At 52.3% G+C, this 24103-nt stretch overlaps 6 protein-coding genes across 6 annotated transcripts; 1 reads left to right on the forward strand and 5 right to left on the reverse strand.

Moving 5' to 3' along the window:
- Positions 1 to 1077: 1077 nt before the first annotated feature.
- Triagg1_10103 (uncharacterized protein) lies at positions 1078 to 3074 on the reverse strand (the record flags this gene model as incomplete). Its single annotated transcript, XM_062894138.1, has 3 exons — positions 1078 to 2715; positions 2790 to 2939; positions 3003 to 3074. The coding sequence occupies 3 exons, from the start codon at positions 3072 to 3074 to the stop codon at positions 1078 to 1080; spliced, it is 1860 nt and encodes a 619-aa protein (XP_062750942.1).
- A 546-nt stretch (positions 3075 to 3620) lies between these two features.
- Positions 3621 to 4106, reverse strand: Triagg1_10104 (uncharacterized protein; the record flags this gene model as incomplete). The annotated part of the gene is made up of 1 exon (XM_062894139.1): positions 3621 to 4106. One exon carries the CDS (start codon positions 4104 to 4106, stop codon positions 3621 to 3623), a length of 486 nt encoding a protein of 161 aa, XP_062750943.1.
- A 6931-nt stretch (positions 4107 to 11037) lies between these two features.
- On the reverse strand, positions 11038 to 13840 carry Triagg1_10105 (uncharacterized protein; the record flags this gene model as incomplete). The annotated part of the gene is made up of 6 exons (XM_062894140.1): positions 11038 to 11195; positions 11264 to 11283; positions 11341 to 11966; positions 12050 to 12456; positions 12563 to 13652; positions 13784 to 13840. 6 exons carry the CDS (start codon positions 13838 to 13840, stop codon positions 11038 to 11040), a joined length of 2358 nt encoding a protein of 785 aa, XP_062750944.1.
- Positions 13841 to 16621: 2781 nt separating this feature from the next.
- Positions 16622 to 19133, forward strand: Triagg1_10106 (uncharacterized protein; the record flags this gene model as incomplete). Its single annotated transcript, XM_062894141.1, has 6 exons — positions 16622 to 16683; positions 16811 to 16945; positions 17026 to 18412; positions 18497 to 18764; positions 18818 to 18902; positions 18965 to 19133. 6 exons carry the CDS (start codon positions 16622 to 16624, stop codon positions 19131 to 19133), a joined length of 2106 nt encoding a protein of 701 aa, XP_062750945.1.
- A 614-nt stretch (positions 19134 to 19747) lies between these two features.
- Positions 19748 to 21082, reverse strand: Triagg1_10107 (uncharacterized protein; the record flags this gene model as incomplete). Its single annotated transcript, XM_062894143.1, has 2 exons — positions 19748 to 20859; positions 21013 to 21082. 2 exons carry the CDS (start codon positions 21080 to 21082, stop codon positions 19748 to 19750), a joined length of 1182 nt encoding a protein of 393 aa, XP_062750946.1.
- A 377-nt stretch (positions 21083 to 21459) lies between these two features.
- Positions 21460 to 23237, reverse strand: Triagg1_10108 (uncharacterized protein; the record flags this gene model as incomplete). The annotated part of the gene is made up of 4 exons (XM_062894144.1): positions 21460 to 22220; positions 22306 to 22993; positions 23035 to 23108; positions 23171 to 23237. 4 exons carry the CDS (start codon positions 23235 to 23237, stop codon positions 21460 to 21462), a joined length of 1590 nt encoding a protein of 529 aa, XP_062750947.1.
- Positions 23238 to 24103: the final 866 nt, after the last annotated feature.

Raw genomic sequence — 24103 nt, forward strand, 5'->3', positions numbered from 1 at the left:
GTTCAGTCAATCTGGAAGGCAGATATACCAAGAAAAGAGTGGTGTTAGTGTCACAAGAGGGGAATATGATGACATTTATCAAGCAGCAAAAAGAGAGAAAAGAGCGTAATTGGACTTGGGATTGGGGCTGGAGTGGTAGGCTGAGACAAGGATAGTGATTAGTGACATAAAAACAAACAAGCAGGCCAAGGAATGGGAGGCAGATATCAAGTGAAATAGATAGGTCCGTAGGTAAAAACTAGTAGGTAATACTCTACTTGCGCATGAAAAAATAAATAAAACAATATGCGAAAGTAACCAAGCATGAACACGATTGAGTAAATGTGGAACATATGACTGTTAACAAGATTGATCAAGTATCCTTATGTCTCGTAATAACCTCTTTAAGGTATTCAAAGCCAATAACACATGAAGGTGGCCCAAACAGCCACCAGCCCGTCTCTTTCCATCCATCCAATCCGTGAAAAAAAGAATCCGTGTACTTAAAAAAAACTATATGCTCGCTTCATAGTCACTTTAAATCGTTTCTCCTCCAGCGCCAGACGGCGAATCCCAAAAGAAGAAAGAAGAAGAGGAAGAAGAAGAAAAAAGAAGAATAGAATATCTAAAAGATTCAACAAACCCCCACGAAAAGAAAGTCGTTTTTTCCCCGCAACTCCTATTCGAAAAGGAGTAAAAAAAATATCGCCAAGAAAGGGGAGAGAAAGAGAGAGAAAGAAGGAGGGAAATGGTGAAAACTCCTGAGATGATAAAAGAACCAACGCCGGAGTCATGCTAAGGCTAAAATGTGGACCTCGTCATAAATGCGTCGTAGCGATGCTAAATAAAAAGTGATATATGTATAAAGTCGTTCGTTATATGTATGCGTGACATTAGTGGTGGAGGAGGGATTCTCGCTCAAGCACGTGGTCCGGCCTGCTCGTATCGAAAATCACATCCGCGGCTGCTTGGAATGTGTTGGGAGGGGAAAAGAGGCCAATTGCTGCATTAATAAAGAAAAGATGGCAGTTTGGGGGTGAAAGGCATCCCACGGCATGTTGGATGGTTAAAAGCATGGAAAGTCTCCACGGGCTTGGCTCAGAGAAATCCGCCTTCGGGACCAACAACACCAACGCTGTTGCGCCAGGGGCAGCGTCGATCTTGCTTCTGCCATTCTCGACTCCTGGGTGGAGGAACGGTATCGCGGTGGCTCACGTCGGCCCGTCGCGCGCTGAGGGGCTGCTGGGAATCCATCTCAGCGACGCTTGCTCGGCGGCTGTCTCCGCTGGTGTTGGTCTGGACTACCAGTAAGCTGCTGGTGCTCGAGAGCCTTCTGGTGAATTCAGAGAAACTCAACCTTTTGGAACTAGAGCCGGAACGGCGGTTGTCTGGGTCGGCGTTTCGCGAAACACCATCTTCGGCGCCCCTGTCGGCAGAGACTGGGTTCAAGTGAGGCGTGCTCTGGGTCCTCTGCGATGCGTTGAGGCGGCTCTTGGCGTGGGCCGTGTGTGGTCGTGAAGGGGGGGATTGAGAAGTCGGCGGTGCCGCCATCGCCGTGCCGGCATGGTAGCTCAAATGAGCCCTAGAGATGGTGGGACGCCGCGATCCAGGTTCCCTGGGTGAATCCCCATGTCGGTCTGCAATGAAAGCTAATGCTCTTTGAGCCGAGGGGGAAATGATTGGGCTTCTGTCATAGCCAAGGTCTTGCTCATCTGCAGAATGTGCGTTGTCGTCTGAATCGAAATCCTCGTCCAAGTCAAGAGGCGCAACCTCGGGATTATACGTATTGCGCACAGCCGCCCGCTCCGCCCGCTGTTTCGCTTCTCTCTGCTTACGCTTGCCCTCTACTTCGTGCATGAGAGCATCGAAGCGAGCGATGGAACTGAACGTCTCCTGGCCTGGGACGTTGGATCCGGCCCATGGAATATGGCCCAGCTGGAATGCCCTATCGAGGATCGTCTCTCCAGGGGCAGGTGGCGCGTGGACGTCGAAGCCCAGGGGCGCCTCCATTGGCGATCCCAATGCCTCGCTACCACGCGTAGGCGAGCTGAGTGTAGAGGAACGCCCCTGAGCCGCCGTCCAACCCTCAATCAGCTCTCCCTGGTAAACCGAGTCTCTGATAGCAGGCAACCCTGCGTCGCCATGCATCGGCCCGGTATAGATTTGGCCAGGAACTCCAAATGCCTTCTGGATAGGGTGCTGGCTGATGCTAGATGGCGAGGAGATGTCGCTACGCTTGGACCGCAGGCTCGGTGAATCGGAGCTGAAGGTGGCGGGCCGTTCGCGAGTCCCCGTTGAATGCGTAGCGCCGGAGCTCTTGTGCTGTAGAGGCCGCACATCTGGACGACTGCCGCTCGCTTGGTTCTGATTTCCGCTGCCTGGTCTGGTAAAGTACTCTGGAGCCTCGCGGCTTCGCGGGCTGAAAGGGCTCGAAAATACCGGCGTAGTGTTTCCATCTTGCGCCATGGGGTTCTTCTTGGCCAAGATAAACTGAGCCCAGTCATGAAGGCTGGTGTTGTGATCGTCTGGCAGCGTTCGAAACCACAGAGTACTGGTGCCGGCCTCTTTGCTCGCCATCAAACCCACAGATCGACTGGAGCGGCGCTTTCGCTCCTTGTCGGTTATGGTGACAACAAGTGTAGGCAGGATAGGCCCTTGCTTGCGGTAGGAAAGCATTTGGACTTGACAATCGAGGACGCAGCTCGCGGGCCACTGATAGGCGGGTTCCACATCGTCCTATAGAGAGACATGCGCCCGTTAGAAATCGCATATATACGGCGAGCGACAGGAACAAGTGTATCAGCGCTTACTTTGGACTTGAAGAGGGAGATGCAGTATTCGTCGGTATACACCTTGGTGAGAGGTTTTGGATCAGACGCATTTGTCCCGGTACCGTTACCAAATCGTCGGTCTTTCTGCTTGTTGGTTGCAGTCCGTCTGCCAACGAGGATATATCGGGTCTGTGGAGGAAGTAAATGAGATGGTTGTCCCGGAGAAGAGAAGAAGGGAGTTGCAAAGCATACCTTCCATTGCGCCTTGGAGAGAATGTGGTTTCGGTCCGGAGGAACAAGGAGAAGGCCGTCGAGAAGTTCCATGGCGAGCGGCTGCGAGGCTGCGAGGCTGCTCCTGAAAGACAACAGGAAGACACAGAAGGGGAAGGACGGTGGATGTTAGTCGTCCGTTCTAAATGCACATGCTGAGGAGGAAAACGAGCAAAGACGAAATCGCCTCTCTCTCGACCGAGTACATGTGCGTATGAGTACGAGGATGATGAGGTCAGGCAGCCGAGAAGTTGGACAATGGGGATTGTCTCCTATCTTGTCGTCTCCTCTTTTTTTTTTTTTACCTCGTCTGGTCGTCCGTGGGAAGGAAAAGTGTACAAGGCAAGGCTCAGCAAAGCGAAAAGGAAAACAACGAGGCCCCAGTGGGTCGAGAGATGGATATTTCTGGTATTAACGGAACGGAATGGATATCAACAAGGTGAAGAAAGAAGAAGAAACGGCGAAATGAGGGATTCGCCGGAACGGAGCCATGCCATGGGGAAGAGGAAGCAAAAGCTGCAGCTGAAATACCACCGCTAGGCCCAGCACTTAAATGAAGGGCCCGGGCTGGCTTTGTCCGGAGATGGTGGAGACGAAGCTTTAGCTGCCAAACCCGAGTTTCCAGACGACGATCCGGTCTTCAGGCGGGCGGAACAGACGCTGCGCTGCCATGCGAGGCGCACAGGGCCCTGGAACGGCCGCGCTGGAAACTCGCTGAGGCGCTGTAAATGACGGAGGGCCGCCACCGGCGCAGCGCTGAGAGGCGCAACCGAAGCCCACAGCGAAGGAACCAGGCGCGATCCATGTACCTGGCTGGAGGTTCGCGATGCAGGATACTTCCAGAATGAGTGGGCCACGGCGGAAGTCAGCGCCAGATGGGGACGCAGGGCATGTCTCGTCGTAACTGGCACAGGCGCCAAAGTACATGCAGCCCGCCGGCACTAGAAGCGCACGCCTAAGCCCCTGCTGTCCCCTAAAGGACTCCATAACGAAGCCTAACGAACAGCCGGTGGGCCACGCCGTGGACGCGACATTCCAAGGGTTCCTGATAAATTGCATCCCCACCAATTCATTGATACCGCGCATGTGTATGTACGAGTATGTACGAGTGCTGCAATCTGCTAGGCCTAGTGCCTACATGAGACCGTGGGGTGCCTAATAAGGAGGCTCTTTTTCATTGCCAATCTGCACGGGGAGGGGCATGATATCTATCCATACTTTGGTACGAGTACTACCTAGGTACCTACTAAGTAGTATCACCGTAGGTGCTATACCAAGGTATGAACCAGTGCCATCAATCTGATTCAATTACCGAGAGTGCAGTACCTGAGCCAGTGCTGTATGATACCGGCCGGCAATTGATCCATCCACCTCAATATTAAGTTACCACCGCTTCTCGCGCTGGAATGGGCGGGATGGAGCATGGAAGTTTTTCAATTGCACTAACCAACCAGTGCCTCGGAAGAGGTCGAATTCCAATTGGAGATGTTCTTTCGCCACCCATCTAATACCTGTACAAGTATTAGTACCTTGTAGCACCGTACCCGTAAACCTGGTAAGGTAGGTCCCTCCAAGTCCCTCTCACAGATACTACGGGCGACAGGTACTCCACGATACTTTGGATACTAAGTACAGGTAACAACGCCTAATGGAGTACGGATGCGCCTTCATTTTCAAAAGGTTCCGTTTGTCCTTCTGGGAAAGAGCTGTGGTCTTAGACAGGTACCTAGAGTACTCGCACATACAGTTTTTTTTTTGGCAAGTTGCGTCAGAGTAGCGGAGCGTCCTGTGCTCCCTTTCCCCACCAAAAAGTCTCCAGCGGTAATCACATGTACTCCATAATCCATCAGCTTCGAAAAAGTTTCTCCGTACCATCGACGCCTAGACTCCCGCAAACGGACTTGAGCATTTTGCTCCGAGAGTCAGACATGCTGCGAGGCTTGACAAATGCACTGCCTGGGACTGCGTGAGATGGGCATCCATTGCCATATCCACTTTGGTCATTAGCGGTAAGTTGCCCTCGGACGGTGCTGCAGCTGCGCAGGTCGATGGAAGAAATAGGAGCAGGCGGCCATGTTCCTCGAGTCTACCACCTACTACGAGTATACTAGCACTGACTGTACCGTCCGATGCAGGGCTGCATGCGCGCGTACGAGTACCTACTGTACGAGTAGTAGTCATACAAGTACGCTTATTAGCTGCCTCGACATCCGGGAACAAAGTACCTACGAGTATGCGATGCGCTGCAGTCGATTCTGCTGCCAAGGACCGGGGCTGCCAACAAGTGCCAGGCCCATGAGCACGCACCTGTATCATGTCGGGGTGGCGACGGGAGCGCGGAGTGGCTCCTTAATTCTCTTCTAGCGAAAGTCTATGGAATAGCGCCTCGACGCTTGGCCGTCAAAACGGGCCAGCCTCGACCAGGGGAGGCCCAGGAACAGAACAGCACAACCTCGCTGAAAAGCCACGGCTTACTTGTGTGGTATCATCACGGCAACACAACACACCAAAACGAGCCACACCATCGCAGACCTCTCCCTCGAATTCGCCTGGCGCCCAAGGGAAAGCTACTCGTCATGTGCAGCTGGCTGCGAGTGCTTGGATACCCGAGTACTACTACTCGTACAGTCGTCTGAGCCCTGATCGCCGTGACTATGGCTGCGTCCGTCATTAGCCGTCTTGACCATCACATTTACTAGTGGTTCGGGTACACCCAGAATGGAGTAGGCCGTCGCCGCCGTCTGTTAGTTTACCCAGTCCAGATTGCAATAATCAGCTCTCTGCCAGTGTTGTCATATTGCCCTGCCCTGTACCAAGTACGAGGAAGAAGAAAATTATACATGATATCATATTGGCATGCTCGCACAGCCACGATGTGGCCCGTCGCATATTGATGCACTCATGGAGCATGATCGTACTACGAGTGCTCAGTGGTACAGGACACTATTCTATCATGCACGAATACTTCTTCAACCAGGCCCTCCACCAGTACGTACAGTATAAGAAGAAATCATCGAGGCTAACCTGATGCATGCAGGAGCGGCTATTGTGAGATGGCGATTATGGATCCCGTCTCTCCACTGCCTCTCCGTGCTGGCACTGCATGTATTGTATGTGGTTTGGGATACTGACCGAACGAGTACCTGCTTGCACACGCACGCACACTCGCATACAGATTGATGCTACTATGGGCATTGCACTACGCCATGAAAAGAGGCATCTATGCCGCATACCAAGCAAGGCAGAAGTGGCACACTACTTTGAGGAACAGAGGCAGAGCCAAAGTACCCCGGCTAGTCATCCGCCGAAAAGGTTCAGTCGCAGGAAACATGGGAAAACTTGTGATACAGGGAACAATCCCGGTACAGCCTCTCCAGCACCAAGGAATTTCATGTTATTCTTCTTGTCCCCCCTCTCCTCTCCCGAAAAAAACCCCCCCAGTCACATGAGGAATATGTGCCACAATTACCGATGTTTCGGATCCCCCCTAAGGCAAGGGAACACAGACGACAGAAAGAAGAAAAGAAGAAGAAGAGAAAAAGGAAAAAACTCGGGGAAGCCGGGGTGTTGGTGCTACACTCCTGGTGCGAGTCCCGTACCGTACCTGCATGTCAGGCACAGATCTGCTCATTGGCCAAAATCGACCGTTCAACTAATGCACGACTGCATCTCTCAACGGTGGCGACTCATGGCATCCTGTTTCTCCTTTTCCGGGTGCAGCTTCTTGGACGGAATACTACGTAGTCGGCGGCAAGCATCAGACGATATGACGGTCAAGGCGTGTGCCCCCCCATCCCAATACGGAGCCGTGCCACTTACAAACACCGTCCGTCTGGATGGAGCATTCGGGGCGCCGGCGGTAAACACTCGCAGTCAGAGAGCTCGATGCGCCCGCCTCTTAGCCGCTTGCCCCGAGTTCCTCCTGTCGTCGAAGCTAAGTCTCGGTGGAATGCCCAAGGTGACATCGGTATCGAATTCATCTGCTCGGTGCAGCCAATGAAGCTTCATCGTTGGAGAGGACTGTGATCGCTAGCCTCCATCTTGATCTACGATCAGTTTGAAACTCTAGCTTATTGGCCGGGTGCAGATACATAGATGGCCAGTGCTCTTGGAATCCTCGGGCCAACGTCCAACTTTGGGCGACGTCTGATGTTACCCTACCTTGTGTACCGCCACCGTCTTGTTAGTATTACTGGGGTGCCCCAGAGCTGCGCAATAGGTTGTATCTTAGACGACGAACGGGCACCGATGTACACCCCATCCAACGTTGAATGCGAAACCCGTCAGCACCGGTCGTCTTTTCATCGGTCCCGTAACGAGATGAAGAACTGTGCCTCCTTGCATACATCACAGCTTCCCTTTTGCTGGTATGCGATAGAGCAGCCTTGGAAACACTTATCCAGAGGTCTATGTTGTGCCTTTTTATGTGCGGAATTACGATATCGCCGAGGCAGCCCCCTTTATCCCGACCTGCAGAGAGGAGAGAAACATGATACGAGTACAATTGATTACTGCTCTCATCACCAAATACGCTACTGGTGCAACAAGATCCGCAATTGCACATTTGCTGTCCTAGAGGACTGTGAGACGGTTAAAAGAGCCTCAGCAGTAATGCAGAGCACCCGTAATTACTACGTCTACGGAGTAGTATACTACTTGATTGGCGTCTTTGGACTCCGCCTCTTGAACTCTGCATCTCCTTGGCCGGCAAAGCCCTGTTTACACGATACTACTAATTCTCTAGAAAGAAAGGCCCTTGGTATATGGTGCCATCTTGCGTTACTTTGACTTACAAAGGCATATCCATTGTGTAACCCATCGTCGGGTTTCCAATGCCAAATAGGTTCATGAAATAATGTGACAGGTAGGACAGCCTGACATCGGCTGGGAATGGAGTTGCTTGTGAAATCCCCCCCTTCGTTTCCTGGTTGTATTGTACCGCCAAAGCGGACCAGAGACAGCCTCACCAAGCATATCTGTGCTTGTGTTGCTGCTTGCTCCCGGGTTCGCCGAGCCGGTCTGTGTCTATCTCCGAGAAGAAACGCCCAAGGAGAGGATCTGCGCTGCAGTAGATCCAGCACAATTCTGCTGCCATGTGAATCAACTCGGTGGATGACTGCTCCTCCTGAGTGCAGTGTGTAAGACAGCATGGAAGACATGTATGTCAGCAATACGGACGTTTCCATACAGTCAAGGCGTTGCATCCGCCCCCGGCATATCAGGAAGAAGATGCAGCAGTGTACCCTGAAAACGATGCTCTGGATAAGCGGGAAAATCTTCCGGGTGCTGATTCAAGGATGAAGTGGCCTGACTGCTTTCAATTGCCCTATTGTCGATTCTTATAACTTGCGCAGGCGATCATGACACATGCTACGTGCAAGTCCGAGTGCAAGTATAAGCCGGGCCGGAGAGGAGACAATGGGTCCAAATGCATACAGGTACATACTCATACCTTAGTACTTGCACTGCTACAGGACTGGCTGTTCATTTCGTCTTCAGGGACAAAGGGGGATGTACACACCGATAGATCGGCCTAGTCGGATGTTACTTGGCCCATTCGTGTAAGCATCTACTCTGTACGGACGAGTTGTAATAGCCGGGCCAGATACCGGTGCTTCTCTACTCTGCTTATTGCGCAGCTAACTTGCTGCTCTAGTCCTTCTTAGCCATATTGGGCATCCAAGATGCTCGGCACTCGCATGGCCACGTACTCTCGTACGGCCTCACGGCCCACCGCTAAGCTCTTTTATGTTGAATGTACGAGTAATTATCTCGTTACGATTATTTGGGACAGACGATGCAGAGCTGCCAGTGCTAGTGGTATAATCAACAAACTCACTCCTGTGCCCCTCGCGAATGCCCCAGATTGTGTGGGGATATTCTGCGATTCCGTTGCATTATAGGATCCTTGTCCAATTTCGTTAAGTCGGCTAGGTCCTGACGAAAGCCGCCAAAAGCAAAGCGAAAAAGGCGCAGCTAACAGAGCATCGGCAAGCCTTGACGCTTTCCGCGTCCCGATATCAAAGCTCTGTACTTGGCCGTCGCTCTGCAAATCACATCCTAGGTCTCAGGAATCAGCGGCCAACACATGCCTGGGCTTGTTGGAGAAGAAAGGGGGTAAGATGCCGGGAAGGCTGCGAGAGCCCAGGCACCTCGTTCCCTGCGGCTTCTTACGCGGCAACACGCCAGGGCAGGGTAAACAAAAAAAAAAAAAAAGAACCTCCTCAAAAAGAATTTGGCAAGAGCATGGACTTTTTGCCCTGGATATTGCAGTTGCTGGTGCTTTTAATAGTACCACCTTACCTCTTGCTGCTGTCAGTACCACCATCCAACGGGTCTGTGGAAACGAAGACCCCGAGAGGTACCGAATGTTGGTTATCGGCAGTCTATCGACGACAGGGTATTGGCGTCAAATCAAGAACAGTCATGGACCCTGGATTGGTGCACTCCAAGAGCCAGAGATCAAGGACGAAATCATCACGGGCACATACTGTACACGATGCGGGTACGTTGCAGCATCCTCATCTTACCAATCGAAATCTCAGTCTACCAATTATAGCAGCCCATGGCGTATTGCTGCTAGCACTCTGTAAGTGCTTCCTTCAATCATCTGCCTCATTCTCATGCGGAGCACGAGCACGGAGGATTCCTGTCACCTACCAGCCTCATCCCAGCAGACTGCATTAGTCCTCAATCTATCTGCTACACCCCCAGATCTGAAGCTAAAAGATGAACGTCTGCTAAACACTAGCACGAGAAAGAAAAAGAAAAGAAAAAAAGCAATACCAACTGAGTCGGCGAGAAATGACTAACCTGCATCATACTGTACATGCGGGCATGCATGGCAAACCGTCCAGGGCATCATCCCCCCGTCTGATGCTAATCCCAACTGAATACCGAACATGTCACGACTCTGCCCGGCTGGCGATTGCTGCTCACGCGACACCGCGCCATTTCGTGCTTGTGCCCTTTCCTTTTTTTCTTAACCCTCTCGTGTCTCTGCTAGCACCTGTAGTTGCATGTGTTTTGATTATATTTCATCCCGCGAAGGGGGACGCCAACCTGTTTCCTTTGAGATACTACTCGTACTTGTTTTGCCTTTGCGCCTAGAGGCCGCATACGAGGAATTCGGTTTTGCCCCCTTTGTTATTTATCCGGAAACAACGGGAAGGAAAAAGGCGGCTTGATGACAAGACACTACATTTGAGCCATGACACGCATCATGTCATGACCGACATCCAAAGAAACAACGCTCCGCTGATTTCAGGCCCCATGCAAACCTACCTTACCGTACACTAAACTCGGAGTAGCTGGCCACCTGTAACATGCACGAGCAAATAGAGTGATGACAATGTGAAACACGGTATGAATGAACCCTGCTGCCGTTGGATCAATATACAGCAGACATAATGGCTGTGCTCTCTCTTTCTCTCTCTCTCTCTCTCTCTCTCTCTCTCTCTCTCTCTCTCTCTCTCTCTCTCTCTCTCTCCACAGAATACTTTGTCACTATCGTATATGCCACCCATCAAACACGAAGCGCTGTCACTTATGATAATGGCAGCACGTGGCGCCAACCAAAGTTGTAGAAGTTGTTTATTGAACGATGCCCATGTAAACAAAACACACTTCTACACACAGTTGTAAACCGCCCACGGCATCAAAAGAAAGAAACCCTTATAACATCGACCGCTACCTCTTTGAACGCCTCCCATTAGACAGTTCACAAGGTTAATAGGAGAAAGGGGAGAGGGAAAAACTGAAAAAAAAAAAAGTAAAAAAAAGTACACATAAAAGAACAACAGCAAAGAGCCCGAAAGCGACGCTCGAAGGCTAAACCATGATCCCACTTGATGCTGAAGCGTAACACTTTCGCGGTAGCAATGCACTCCTCTCCGTTTTCTTCCACAACTCATTTTGATTCGGCACAAGTCTCACCCAGAGCCTGCCATGCTTCGCTCTGGACGTCATATCAAGGTTTGAGAGGCGCCATCCGGTCCCGGGCCAGTTGGATCTGAGACTAAGACTGCAGATGGTCGTTGCTGCTCAGCTTCTCGGCACGGGAGGATACAGCAGTGGCAAAGGCCGCCCATTCATCATCAACGCCATAAACTCCAGAGACCCAGGCGGCGGGAGAGGTCCGGACCGACACTTGAGCACCGGGGTCGGTATCCCGGCCTACGACTCGTCACCCATGCTCCTCCATCCGTTAGATCCTCGATGGTGCTTTGCTCGAAGCTCGACACTTCGTGCCTTGTTGGTCCAGCTACAACTCCGCCGTTAGCAACACCGCAACTCTTAAGCGTGGGCGACTGGTGCTTACATTTTGATGCGGCCATCATCTCCACACGACGCCAGCATGCATGGATCCGCAGGGTTCCAGACTACTGCGTTGCATCGCGGTTGATGGCCGGGCAACCGTTCAACGGCGGCTCCTATGTTCTTGTGCCAGATGAGGATGTTGCCATCTTCGCTCCCACTCATGACGAAGCTCTCATTGGCACCGCCGAACGCACTGCGGATCAAGAATTCACCACCCGTGTGACCGAGAAACTTGTGGATCGAATTCCTCGAGGCAAGGTCAATCAGCTGAGCCTCGCCGTCCTGCTTGTTTACCAGCAGGTGCTTCGAATCTTGGCTGATACTGACCGAGGTTGGCCTCGCTTTTAGCTCCAAGTCGTATTCAAGTTCTCTCGTGGTGGCGTCGTAGACGTGAATGTTTTGTAAATCATCCACCGCCACCAGCAGACGCTCATCGGGGGAACCGCAGAGGTCCTGCACCCGATGCTTTTTGTTCCATTCAATAATCTCGTCGTCATACACGTTAAAGGTGCACAGGCCATGAGCCTTATCTAGGCTTCCCAAAACAAACGATCTACTGTTCGACGCCCATACACAGCCGCTCACCGGCTCGGCAAATTTTCTAAGTGTCTTGATCAAGGTTCCAGTCTAGAGATATCAGATGTCAGTAACTTTCAATTGATGTGAATTCCAACATGGGCTCGCAGTTGGGTTGTTGGGTGGTTTCTTACAGATGTATCCCACAGACGAGCGTACTTATCAAAAGAGCAAGTTATAATCATAGAGTCGTCGGGACTCCAGGCAATGTCTCCAACACCTTCGTTCCCGTGATTTGGGAGAACATGAGTTACGGCGAAGGTTTGCGTATCCCATATTTTGACATGTTCTCGACTCCCACAGGCCGCCAGGCGCGTACCGTCATGGGAAAATCGGACAGACCAGACCTCTCCCCCAAGATCGCCTAGCTCCAGGGCAAATTCAGAGGGAAAATTTCGTCGGTCACAAAGGTGATCCGAATACAGGGAAGGCGACGATGCCGCCGTGTGGTAGAGACACGTGTTAATCTGGCTCTGCTTGACATGATCAAGGAGTACTGCTAGACGGTTCTCCGGCAGCATTACGGATGGTGAAATGCGTTCTATAAGTAAACGGGTTAGCAAAACGAGTCGATATTGCTAGCAGCGAGCGTTTGGGGATGGCTTAACTGGATAATTCAGACAGCAGCTTTCTACGAGATTGTCCACGTGCCCCATCCCAGTTGGCCTTTTGCATTAAATCTTCCGTGGACTGGCACATGAGCAAGCTTGATAGGAAATGAAGTTTGTTCGTATCGTGATAGAGGGGCGTCAACTCTCCCCGCAGCGTCGTCAAAGCTCGAGTGGTGTCCTTTTGTTCCAGTAGCTCTAGAAACTTTTGCTGCCTAAGCCAGAATCGCATGACGTCCTTGTCAGAGCCAGAAGTGAGAACGAGACCGTTGCCACCTTGGCTTGCCTCATCTGCCACTGTTGCGCCCCTCAGTAGCTCCTCGGCCTCTGCCCACGAACCGGCAAGCACAGCCGATCGGAATGCTGCTACCGTGGGGCTCTCCAAGCTGTAGCCGCTCTGCTGGCTAATGTTATCAGCTGCCGCCTGATAGCCCATATCCGTCAAAGCCTGGATCAATATTCGCGTGACTTCCTCTCGGTTATGGCCGAAATATGTCGTAGGTTGTGATGATGAGCGCCTCTCCCCATTTGACGATCCGTTGGTCACGACACCTGACTTGCGGCTGCCGTTGGTTGCCATGGAAGACGCCGCATCCCGCTGCGATGTGGGTGTAGTAAAGGAGCCGTTTGACTGAGCGATGCCGGACCCATTCGGTGATCCGGCCACATCCCCGTCGGACAGCATGTTTGTGCCTGCGCCGCCGCGCCGCCTTCGCTTCAGCGGCCTCCCAGCAGTTGCGTCCGCAGCGGCAGACCTAGCGTCTGCAGCAGGAAGGGTATTATGAGGCTCGTCCTCTGGCTGGTGGTCTGAGGACAGTCGTCTTCGTCGGCCTAGAACCTGAGAGGGAGACTGGAGCAAAGTCGAGGGAGCTCGGCCTGGCGTTGAAGACGCTATATTCGTAGCAGTGGCCGGTGCTCTGGCAGGGCTGTCGATGGGGCCGGGGGCAGAGAGAGTGCTGATATTGAGTGCCGAGGACGACGTATCAGAGGAGCTCCGAGAGGCTTGCGGAGAGCTTGGGCCGTCGGAGACGTCAACCGAGAGGGCACGAGGGTTCAAGAGTTGGTCCACGTCGACCTCTGGGCGGCAGACGGCCGCGGAACGTCGGGGAGGAGCTTGGTGGCAGGCGGGCTGGGGGCCAGAGGGCGAAGGCAAGCTTCAATCCTGAAGCGAAGCAAATCGGGATCTGGGCTTGGAAGCTTCGGGGTGTGAGAGACTGGCTGGCAAGTGACGGGATTCGGGCGGGACTCGCACATACATACAGCGTGGGCTCGCCGAGATGAAGACGATGCAAGCAGATGCAAGGCGGAGATGCTCATGTGAATGCGAGGCGGCAGCTGGAGCGCCGAGCAGACGGAACGAGTCGTCGTGGGAGCGTGCGGGATGAGGAAAATGTCGTCAGAGGGGTTGACGTCCAGATGGGCAGTTGTTGCATGGAGGATTAAGGTTCCAATCCGATGAGGATGGCGCCTGTCCACTGCTGTTATGGGATTGATTGATCCGGCTCAGTGGGCAAGTGACGCCTTTTAGTGGCTGAAGCGGGCGGCTGCCGGGAACGCCGTATGGATTTCAATCAGATTTCAGCGGTAGCTACAGCGAGCTACAGCGCGTTGCTGCTGCTGTAGGTACATATGGTAATGCACGCAATCTTTTGGATTACATGCCCAGTATTGGATGTTAATCCACATTTTGATGGAAGATTTGATGCTACTTGCGTGCGAGGTGGCAGCCGGAGGCGTAATGCGGTATCTCCCTATTAGCGGCCCGTGGCGACAAGCTACAGCGCGCTACCAAAGCGTCTGGTCTTTACGGGGTTGACGGCAAAACTCTCTCTCTCTCTCTCTCTGACAGCTCCAGTGTTTGCCTGTGCTCGGTGGCGGTGTCATCAACCTCATTAAGAGCATCATGGATATTGCATAGTTGCGTTGGATGTGCCGAATCGATTCTACATTGAGGCGTTGATTGATGAAAGCCGCTGTCACGGGCAACATCAAAGCGTACATGCACTGTGCTGTAAACTTGTAGCATCACACAGCGGCTAGCCTTGGTAGTGTGAAGCAGGGAGGGAGTGGAGAGATTGGATTCCATATGATACAAGCAGACGCCGGCTGCAACTGCAAATGCCCGTGTTACTGAGTGGATGCTTTCAGAAACGCCGGTATGTACATGTACTTTATTGAGCTTCAATAACAGTGCCGTCTACTACACACCTGACTTCCAATTACTACTATATACCTGTAAATGCCTGCACTCTCGAGTGGGAGAGCTCTCAAGTGTGTACTCTATGCAGCAGCATATCAAATATCTACTCCATATTGAAGGCAGTGCTGCTCGTACTACATGTATGGCACCAGGAGGCCCACGCTTGCATGTGCTTCAGGTGGCCATTGGCTCCTCTTCAGGGTCCTGTTAGGCGCCGGCATCTCCCACCAAGTTGCCGCCGGCGTGCTTCATGGCTACCGCTGGTTGGGCTGCAAGCATCCAAGCTGCATATTCGGTGCTTGTTGAGTGGCTCCAGATCCAGTTTCCCCTGCTTGAGACCCCGATGCATGTGCCATGCACACGAAACGATGCCGGCTGCAAGGGAGGGCTGATGAAGAGCATGGAAGTGTATGGCGTGTATACACAAGTACAACTTCGTCTCATGGCAGCTTTCTTTCCAACTTGATCCTGCGTACTGCAACTATCAAACTAAAGCGTCAAGCAAAGACTTGAGCAACAAGACATCACCTCGGCATGGCATATCTACCTACCTACTACCTAATACCTTGATAGGTAGCGTACAGTCTAGGACTGACAGCAACTATTCACACTAATTCAGGAAATCGTAAACAACCCCACACAAGACACCCAAGTGCTCATTAGGTACCAACGCATGATTCAGTCCTTCAACGGAAACGAAGTGTGCCCATCACTTGATATCAGGTATCTACTCACATGTTAGGTTAGTACCTAGTATTGATACCACTTGGTGCCTGCTAAGTAGCCCAGAGATGTCTACTATACTAGCTGGAGGTAGTATTCATACGATCATTCCCAGCCCTTTGACATGGAATACCTTAGGTATAGAGTAGCTATGGACTGCCAAGGCTGCTGCTCAACGTGATGAGTCGAAACGACGTAATCGCCCACCTCGATTTAATATATCCTAAGCCAGATACAGAGCCGTTCATGTTGTCAGCCAGCCTTGTGGGTATTCGGGCGCGGTGAAATGGTACCTGACCATGTGTCGTGCAAATGAAGCCACTTACATCGATTGGCTGGTGCTGGCTGGTGCCCAAACGGGCTGTGAGTGACATGTGAGTGTGAGTGTGACTGGGAGTGAGAGTTGCAACAGCCCTCTTTTCCGTCATCTTCCTTTCTTTTCTCTTCTTTTTCTGGCTACACGCTCGCACACTCCGTACTGTGATTTAGTTTTGACTTGCATAGGTTGGTTGTTCTGCTGCTAGACCCAGGATATCATGGCGTCAATCACAGATTTCAATGTGGCGCCTCGCTGTTTGTCCACATCATCGAGTGACGTTAGCCCCTGCTAGGCTGCTAGCTTTTTCATCTTACAGCGCGTGTATGTTCCCTCCATGTGCTACATGCCGCTCCCAACACCACCAATCAGCCTCACGCTACTGCAAGTACCGGTGCAGTGCTCGCTATCAGCTGCTGCATCGCCACATGTGGCTGGAGCCAGCAGCCAGGCCAGGCCAGGCCAGGGCACCGCACCCGAACCCGAACCCGCCTAAGCCTTTCCCTTGTCGGGCTCTGCATCTTGCGAGTCCCTCCTAATCCATCCAAACCCATAAACTCGCATCTTGTCCAACCCTCTGCCTGGTAGCGGCTCTCCGCCCTTTTTCTGCGATTTCAGGATAGCTGCAAGCGCCTTTTGGGAGAGCCAAGTCCTGTGCAAGCCAAGTCGAGCGCCAGATTCCGCATTCTCTGCTCTTCACCGTCTCGCCTCTCGCCCCGGCTTATCCAACAAAGACACCCCGCCACTTCGTTCGCGATAGCCTCCCCCCTTACGCCTTACACCTTACACCTCACACCTCGCAACCACGCCCGACGTCTCGACGATCAACGCATAACAAGACCAAGACACACGCTCGACCATGAGCACACCCAACTCTTCGCTTGCCCAGCCGGGCGGCATCACCGATCCCGCCCTGATCCAGTGAGCCTCTTCTGCTGCTGCTTCTGCCCCTGCGTTGCTGGTGCTCGTGCTCCCGCCTTCTGCTGGCCTCGCGCGCCCCTCTCGCCCATGTCCGTCCATGTTGCTGACTCCCTCTTCTCGCTTCTAGGCTCGTCAACAAGCTTCAGGATGTCTTCGCAACTGTCGGAGTCAACAACCCCATTGATCTTCCTCAGATCGCCGTCGTCGGCAGTCAGTCTAGCGGCAAGAGTTCGGTGCTAGAGAACATTGTCGGCCGTGATTTGTGAGTCCTGCCACCTGGAAACCCCCTATCTTGACCCTCTCCCAACAAACAACGGCGCCATGCTAATCCTTTGTCGGTAGCCTGCCCCGAGGTAATGGCATCGTCACGCGCCGTCCCCTCGTCCTCCAGCTCATCAACCGCCCCGCCCAGTCCAACGGCGTCAGCCACGAGGACCTCGAAGCCGGCGCCGACAAGGCCGCCAACCCGGACGAATGGGGCGAGTTCCTCCACTTGCCCGGCCAAAAGTTCTACGACTTTGGAAAGATCAGGGATGAAATCTCTAGAGAAACCGAAGCCAAGGTTGGACGAAATGCCGGCATCTCCCCAGCTCCCATCAACTTGCGCATTTACTCGCCAAATGTCCTCACCCTGACGCTGGTTGACTTGCCCGGCCTGACCAAGGTCCCCGTTGGCGATCAGCCCCGCGATATTGAGCGCCAGATTCGAGACATGGTTCTCAAATACATCTCCAAGTCAAACGCCATTGTCCTGGCCGTCACGGCTGCCAACATTGATTTGGCAAACTCGGATGGTCTGAAGCTGGCGCGAGAAGTCGACCCCGAGGGCCAGCGCACCATTGGTGTTCTCACCAAGGTCGACTTGATGGAAGAGGGAACCGACGTCATCGACATTCTTTCCAACCGCATCATCCCGCTGCGCTTGGGCTACGTCCCTGTTGTCAACCGAGGACAGCGAGACATTGATAACAAAAAGGCCATTGGCGCCGCTTTGGAGGCGGAAAAGAACTATTTCGAGAACCACATGGCGTACCGCAACAAGAGCTCTTACTGCGGTACCCCCTACCTTGCCCGCAAGCTGAATCTCATCCTCATGATGCACATCAAGCAGACGCTGCCCGACATCAAGGCGCGCATCTCGAGCTCTCTGCAAAAATACAGCTCCGAGCTGGAGAGCCTTGGCCCATCTATGCTCGGCAACAGCTCCAACATTGTCCTCAACGTCATCACCGAGTTTACCAACGAATGGCGTACCGTTCTGGACGGTAACAACACTGAGCTCTCCAGCACCGAGCTGTCTGGTGGTGCCCGTATCAGCTTCGTTTTCCACGAGCTGTATTCCAACGGAGTCAAGTCGCTCGATCCCTTTGACGTCGTCAAGGACCTTGACATCCGAACCTACCTGTACAACTCGTCGGGTCCCTCTCCCGCCCTGTTTGTTGGCACCACCGCTTTCGAGCTGATCGTCAAGCAGCAGATCAAGCGAATGGAGGACCCAAGTCTGAAGTGTGTGTCTTTGGTGTACGATGAGCTGGTGCGAATCCTCTCGCAGCTGCTCTCCAAGCAGTTGTACCGCCGATATCCCGCCCTCAAGGAGAAGATGCACAGCACCGTTGTTTCCTTCTTCAAGAAGGCCATGGAACCAACCAACAAGCTCGTCCGAGACCTCGTTAGCATGGAGGCGTGCTACATCAACACCGCTCACCCTGACTTCCTCAACGGACACCGCGTATGTACACCAGGGTTTTCCCTGTCCCCCCTTGCCTTTTCCCCTTTTGCATCTCCCGTGCTAACATGGCGTGCGCGCATCTAGGCAATGGCCATTGTCAACGAGCGTCATAACCCCTCAAAGCCTGTGCAGGTCGATCCCAAGACTGGCAAGGCACTGCCAGCTTCCACACCCGCCCGAGCCGGCAGCCCGACCGTCCCAGAGGCCGATGGAAGCTCAAATGGTGGATTCTTTGGAAGCTTCTTCGCGGCGAAGAACAAGAAGAAGGCCGCCGCCATGGAGCCTCCGCCACCCAGCCTCAAGGCTTCCGGCACATTGTCAGAACGTGAAGTCATCGAGGTCGAAGTCATCAGTAAGTTGGGCCCATGCAAAGCCAAGGAATTGCCAACACTAACTTGTACATAGAATTGCTCATCTCGTCTTACTACAACATCGTGAAGCGAACCATGACCGACATGGTCCCCAAGGCCATCATGTTCAACCTTGTTCAGTATGTGACCCCTACTACGGAGATATGAAACCAAAGAAGAGAGATTAACCGGTTTTTTCTAGGCTCACAAAGGATGGCATGCAGCGTGAACTGCTGGAGAACATGTACAAGACCGATAGCATTGACGACTTGCTGAGAGAAAGCGACTTCACCATCCGCAGGCGGAAGGAGTGTCAGCAGATGGTCGAGTCTCTCGGCAAGGCCAGCGAGATTGTCAGCCAAGTGCAGTAGACGAAAGAGGCCAGACACGCATTTCTAGATTGACATGTTAGAACGATTGGGCGACTTATGGCTTATGAGATGCATGACGCACGATGAACTCACTCCCCCTTTTCCCCAAAATCCCTTTATATTTTCTTCTTTTTCGATACCATCGGCTGTTCCGGAGGCTAGAGTAAATGAGTAATGAGTCCGCCCAGAAGAGAACGAGAGCTGGGGTGTCGGCAACGTTGGAGGGGGGGGGAATATCAGGGTTTTCAAACTCGTCGGATAGCGGAGTATTTTTTTATGGAAGAGGCAGGGCTGCTCTTTTTTTTAGGGAGTCTAGGTTTTGGACTCTTTGGGGGGCGAAGGGAGGCCCTGCTTCTGCTAGGTATGTTGGGGGGAAGGATTCTCTTTTTTTAGGCTTATAGCATGACAAATTAGAATAACCATTTTTTTCTTTTTTTTTCTCATTTTGATGTGAAAAATCATAAAGTCCAATTTATATTCAGTTGGTTCGCAAACTCCTCCGCTTTGTGCTGCTTTGATGATGACTATAAGAAGGAAAGAAAGAGAAAGGAAAAAAAAAGAAACATTACTCCTACGCTGTTATGTTGCGTGTACGTGGTATCAAAGTCCTGTTGTCACAGTTTGGAATCGCCTCCTCTTTCTTTCAAGACCATTGCCCCATTCTCCAGCTCGTACTGGCCTCCATTCTCCCACCCAACCCACACCTTTAACATGCTCTCCCCTCCATGGCCGGCGACCAAAGGCTCTCCCTCGTAGCCTCCTCCTTCTCTGTCAGCGGGCGAATAGCATGGCGTGTCCCGCAGCGTCACCGCCGGCCGCTGATCGCCTTCCCTGCCAGGCTGCGACTCCAGCTCTTTATAGTGCATCACGGGGACGCAGCACGCATCCGTTCCATCGAAAACGGCTTCCCACTCGGTGCGAGTCTTGCTCTTAAACGTCTCGGCGAAGAGCGCGCGTAGACGAGGCCAGGAGGAAGAATCGTGACGCCTGGATTCCCAGCCCTGGCCGTGCAAGCCGAGACCCTTGAGAAGGGCTTGAAAGAATTGAGGCTCGAGAGCGCCGACGGACATGTATTCGCCGTCGGAGGTCTCGTATGTGTCGTACCAGGGACAGCCTCCGTCGAGAATGTTGTTGCCTCGCGGGTTGTTGCCCAAGGGCGTTTTGAGGGACATGCGGGGGAACGACGCGAGATAGGAGCTGCCATCTACCATGTTTGCTTCGACGACCTGGCCCTTTCCGGACGAGTGCCGTGATATGATGGCAAGGAGCACGCCCTGAGCGAGCATGGCGCCTCCGCCTGCAAAGTCGGCCAGGATGTTCCAGGGGGGGAACGGCTTCTCGCCCTGCCTCCCGAGAAGGGCGAGGACCCCAGATGCGGCCAGATAGTTGATGTCGTGGCCAGCCATGTCGGCGTACCTGCCGTCGCGGCGGAACCCCGTCATGCGGCCGTAAATGAGACGCGGGTTGATGGCGAGCAGCTCATCCGGGCCGAGGCCAAGCTTCTCCAACACGCCGGGCCGGAACGGGTCAATGAGAACGTCAATGTGCTTTGCGAGGCGCTTGATGAGGCCCACGCCGCGAGAGTTCTTCAAGTCGACGATGATGGATGATTTATGGCGGGCAAGCATATCGGGGGTTGGCACAGCGCCTTCGGAGTTGGATGGAGGCCTGTCGACGCGGAGAACTGAAGCTCCGGCATCGGCAAGCATGAGGCCTGCAAAGGGGCCTGGTGAAGGTTATTAAGATGATTATGAAGTTCAAGATGGTGCACGGAAAGCAGGCAATTATCAAGATGAGAGCGCGATGAGCGAGGCTCTTGTAACTGACGAATTGTGTGACGAAGCAAAACGGTGGTGACAAGATGAAAAGGCGTGCTTACCAGGAGCAAGACCGGCAAACTCCAAGACTTTGGTTCCTTTCAAAGGCGGGGCTGAAGCCGCTGCCGCCATGATTGCAGTATCGATGGCAGCGCCTCTGTGAATATGGGAGATTGGTGTTGGGTCTGGTATCCTTGTGAATCTTGTCAGAAATTAATTAGGTGGGTGAGATGAGCTGAAACCAATGCGGCGGGCCGAGGTTTAGTGTGTGGGGTAATAGCCGATTGGCCGTGGCCGTGATGTTCCGTATAAAGTAGGCGACAATGTTGTTATATAGTTGTATTAGAAGGGTTTGTGATATTATTCATAGTTATTTCAAAGAATGAGGTGAGAAAGAAGGGAAATTGGATCGTTGTAACATCTTCATAAATGCGTCGAATAGAAAGGGTTAGGGTGGCGGCTTTGCAACAACGACAACAAGTCGTCGCGAGTCGGCGGGCGTTATCCTGTCAACCAGAGAGTTGGTAGCCTCTCGCCTGGGAACTGTTCCATCTCGCCCTCAGCGCTTGAATTTCTTCATCCAGTTTGATCCCCGTGGTGGATGATATCTGGCGGAAGCATGATATGAGCGACTCTTGCTGCGATGGATGCGTCATGTCTCTCGCAATCCACAGAAGCCCTGCGATGAGAATAGGATCCCACTGCTCCGCAAAATCATTGCGCGTTGCGGTCCCGGCGATTTGTTGAGCATGCCAGCTCAGCGAAGACAGATGACGCTGGCGGCTAGATAGTCGCAGAAGCCGGGGTTTGCGTAGGAGAAGAAGGCGTGATGATATGTGATAGACAATATTACACTGGAGCGCGATTGAGCTAGTGTAGACGGGTATCGGGAATGAGGAATCGTTGTCGGCGTCAATTTGGCCAGCTTCGACGCTGCGTATTTCCAGGATGGGCTGCATTTCGACCGGGCGGCTGTGGTACCACTGCTGGCAATTTGACCATAAAGAGGACCATTTCGATGAGAAGTAAGAGCCTGCAGTGGGGGGCATGGGTTCTTGAGTTGCCGACATGTAGAAAGGCGGCGAGGTAGAGGCAATATTGCTACTGTTGTTGCCATTGAGTAGTTGGAGACAGCTGGCGAGTTGAATCAGACAGGCATTGTAGATGGACTTTGTCGATAATGCAAGAGTACGGTCCGCTGGATCGTGATTCATGGCGAATCCCAAAGACGTCAGCGGTGGTTGATCTGTCAACAATGATGCTGCGAGGTCTTTTGAACAAGGGTGAATTAGTCAGATATTCAATCTGGAATGCTTCATACAATGTCGAATCATGGATCAAGAGGAAAAACTAACCAATCCTAGAGTGAAATCGCAACACGGTTTCGAGCGGCTCTCCAAACCCTGAAAAGCTGTTGGTATTCCTCGTGGACTCATCCGATTGGAAAAAGGAGAGCCTTCTCCATTGAGAAGGGTTCAGAGTGAAAACTTCTCCCAGGGCCAGTAGGGCCAGTCCAATCCGCCTGACCCTTGGCTCTTCAAGGGCAAGAGACGGGTCGGTATCTCGCTGGAGCACTGTAGACCCTCCATAAGCCGAGTTGGACCTAGCCAGCTGGTTAGAAGCAGCCGACGAGATTGCAGACAAGATTGATCGCCGTTTCTGTGCAAGTAGCATGATTTCAGTCCCAAAGGAAGATCCTACGTCGCCTGCTTCTATCCACGGGGCGAGGTTATACTGAAAGTGAAGCAAGGTGGCAGTTTCATTTTTAACAGAAGCTGCGTGAGTAGTCGTGAAATAATCTTTCCATTCAGACTGCGGTAGATGGATGGCCGCGAATGGAGAGGCCGTTTTTGACTGAGAGCTCGAGCTGCCGATGAAGCTTTCCAAAATATTTTCGTCCCCAGGTCCAAGGAGAGGCCGCGGCTCTTCAACATGTAATGACAGCCCCTCATCTTGAGCAGATACCTGGACCTCAGTCGACTGTATCGGAGCCTTTGATGAAGAATTGTTGTTCACAAACTTGCGGTGCCTCTTGTAAGTAGCCTTTCAACATGTTTGGTGATGAGTAGCGCCGGTTGACTCACCCTCACATTGGAGTAAGATGACGCAGGTTGCTCCGATGAAGTACCGCCTGTTTCTTGGGCACCAAGCTTGGGGCCTATAACAAAGGTAAGATCCGGGTATTTACACACGACGTTTCTCTCCTGGCAGCTCCCACACTGAGGCTTGCCTTCGTCACCTGAAACCAGTCAGCAGCTGCTCGGATTCCAGATTCACGATTGATCATTTATTGCAGAATAATAAGACGAGAATATAATGAGACACGTAGCAAAGATTTAAGAGAGAGAAAACATACATTTTCGTCTTCGCTTCCGGCATGAGAGACAGCCTGTCCGGACTCTCCTTTTGGCGTCTGGGATATTGCGAATGACAGGCATTGCATCGTTTCCGAATATCCAGCAGCGCTACGTCACGACGCACGGCATTGCAGCTCCGCTCGCTCCTGGAGCAGCAACCAATAGCGGATTGGACTCGGCAAGAACGACGTCCACGAGATGTACAGCAGCTGATGGGATTTAGAACTGGAATCACGTCGAGTTTGACTCGCTGACTGTTGTTTCCTACTTTGAATACAGAAATCGTTAAAAGCCGATATTCTAGCGCCCCGCTACTAGGGTACCTGTCGTGTGGGGCAGCCCCGTTAATGTGCATGGCTTTATTACCGTCTGGGGTTAGATGGATGTACAGGCGGTTGACATTGGGGCGAGAAAGGCGACGGCTTTATTTGGTATTTGAATTTATTGTCTTGCTAGCAAAGCAAGGAGGTCGTAAGCAGTGGCAAGCAAAGGGAGGACAGAAAAAGCGAGACCTAAGTTTATAGGTATATTTAGCAATATAAGTACTTAATCAGCTTATTAAGTGGTGCTTTTATCAGGGAATGCCTATTCAGTCAGTACCCGAATCTTATTACACAACTGTAGTAGCAGATACTACAAACGGATAAGTATAGTACTATATCCTAGAGAAATATAGATATAGTAGTAAATACCAGAGAAATATAGATATAGTAGTAAATACTAAAGAAAATATAGCTATAGTAGTACTCCGTATACATCTAAAGAACAAGCGTATAATTTGATCCGTGGGTGTATT

This window comes from Trichoderma aggressivum, assembly GCF_033847375.1.
Source record: "Trichoderma aggressivum f. europaeum strain CBS 100526 chromosome Unknown scaffold_065, whole genome shotgun sequence".
NCBI lineage: Eukaryota > Fungi > Ascomycota > Sordariomycetes > Hypocreales > Hypocreaceae > Trichoderma > Trichoderma aggressivum.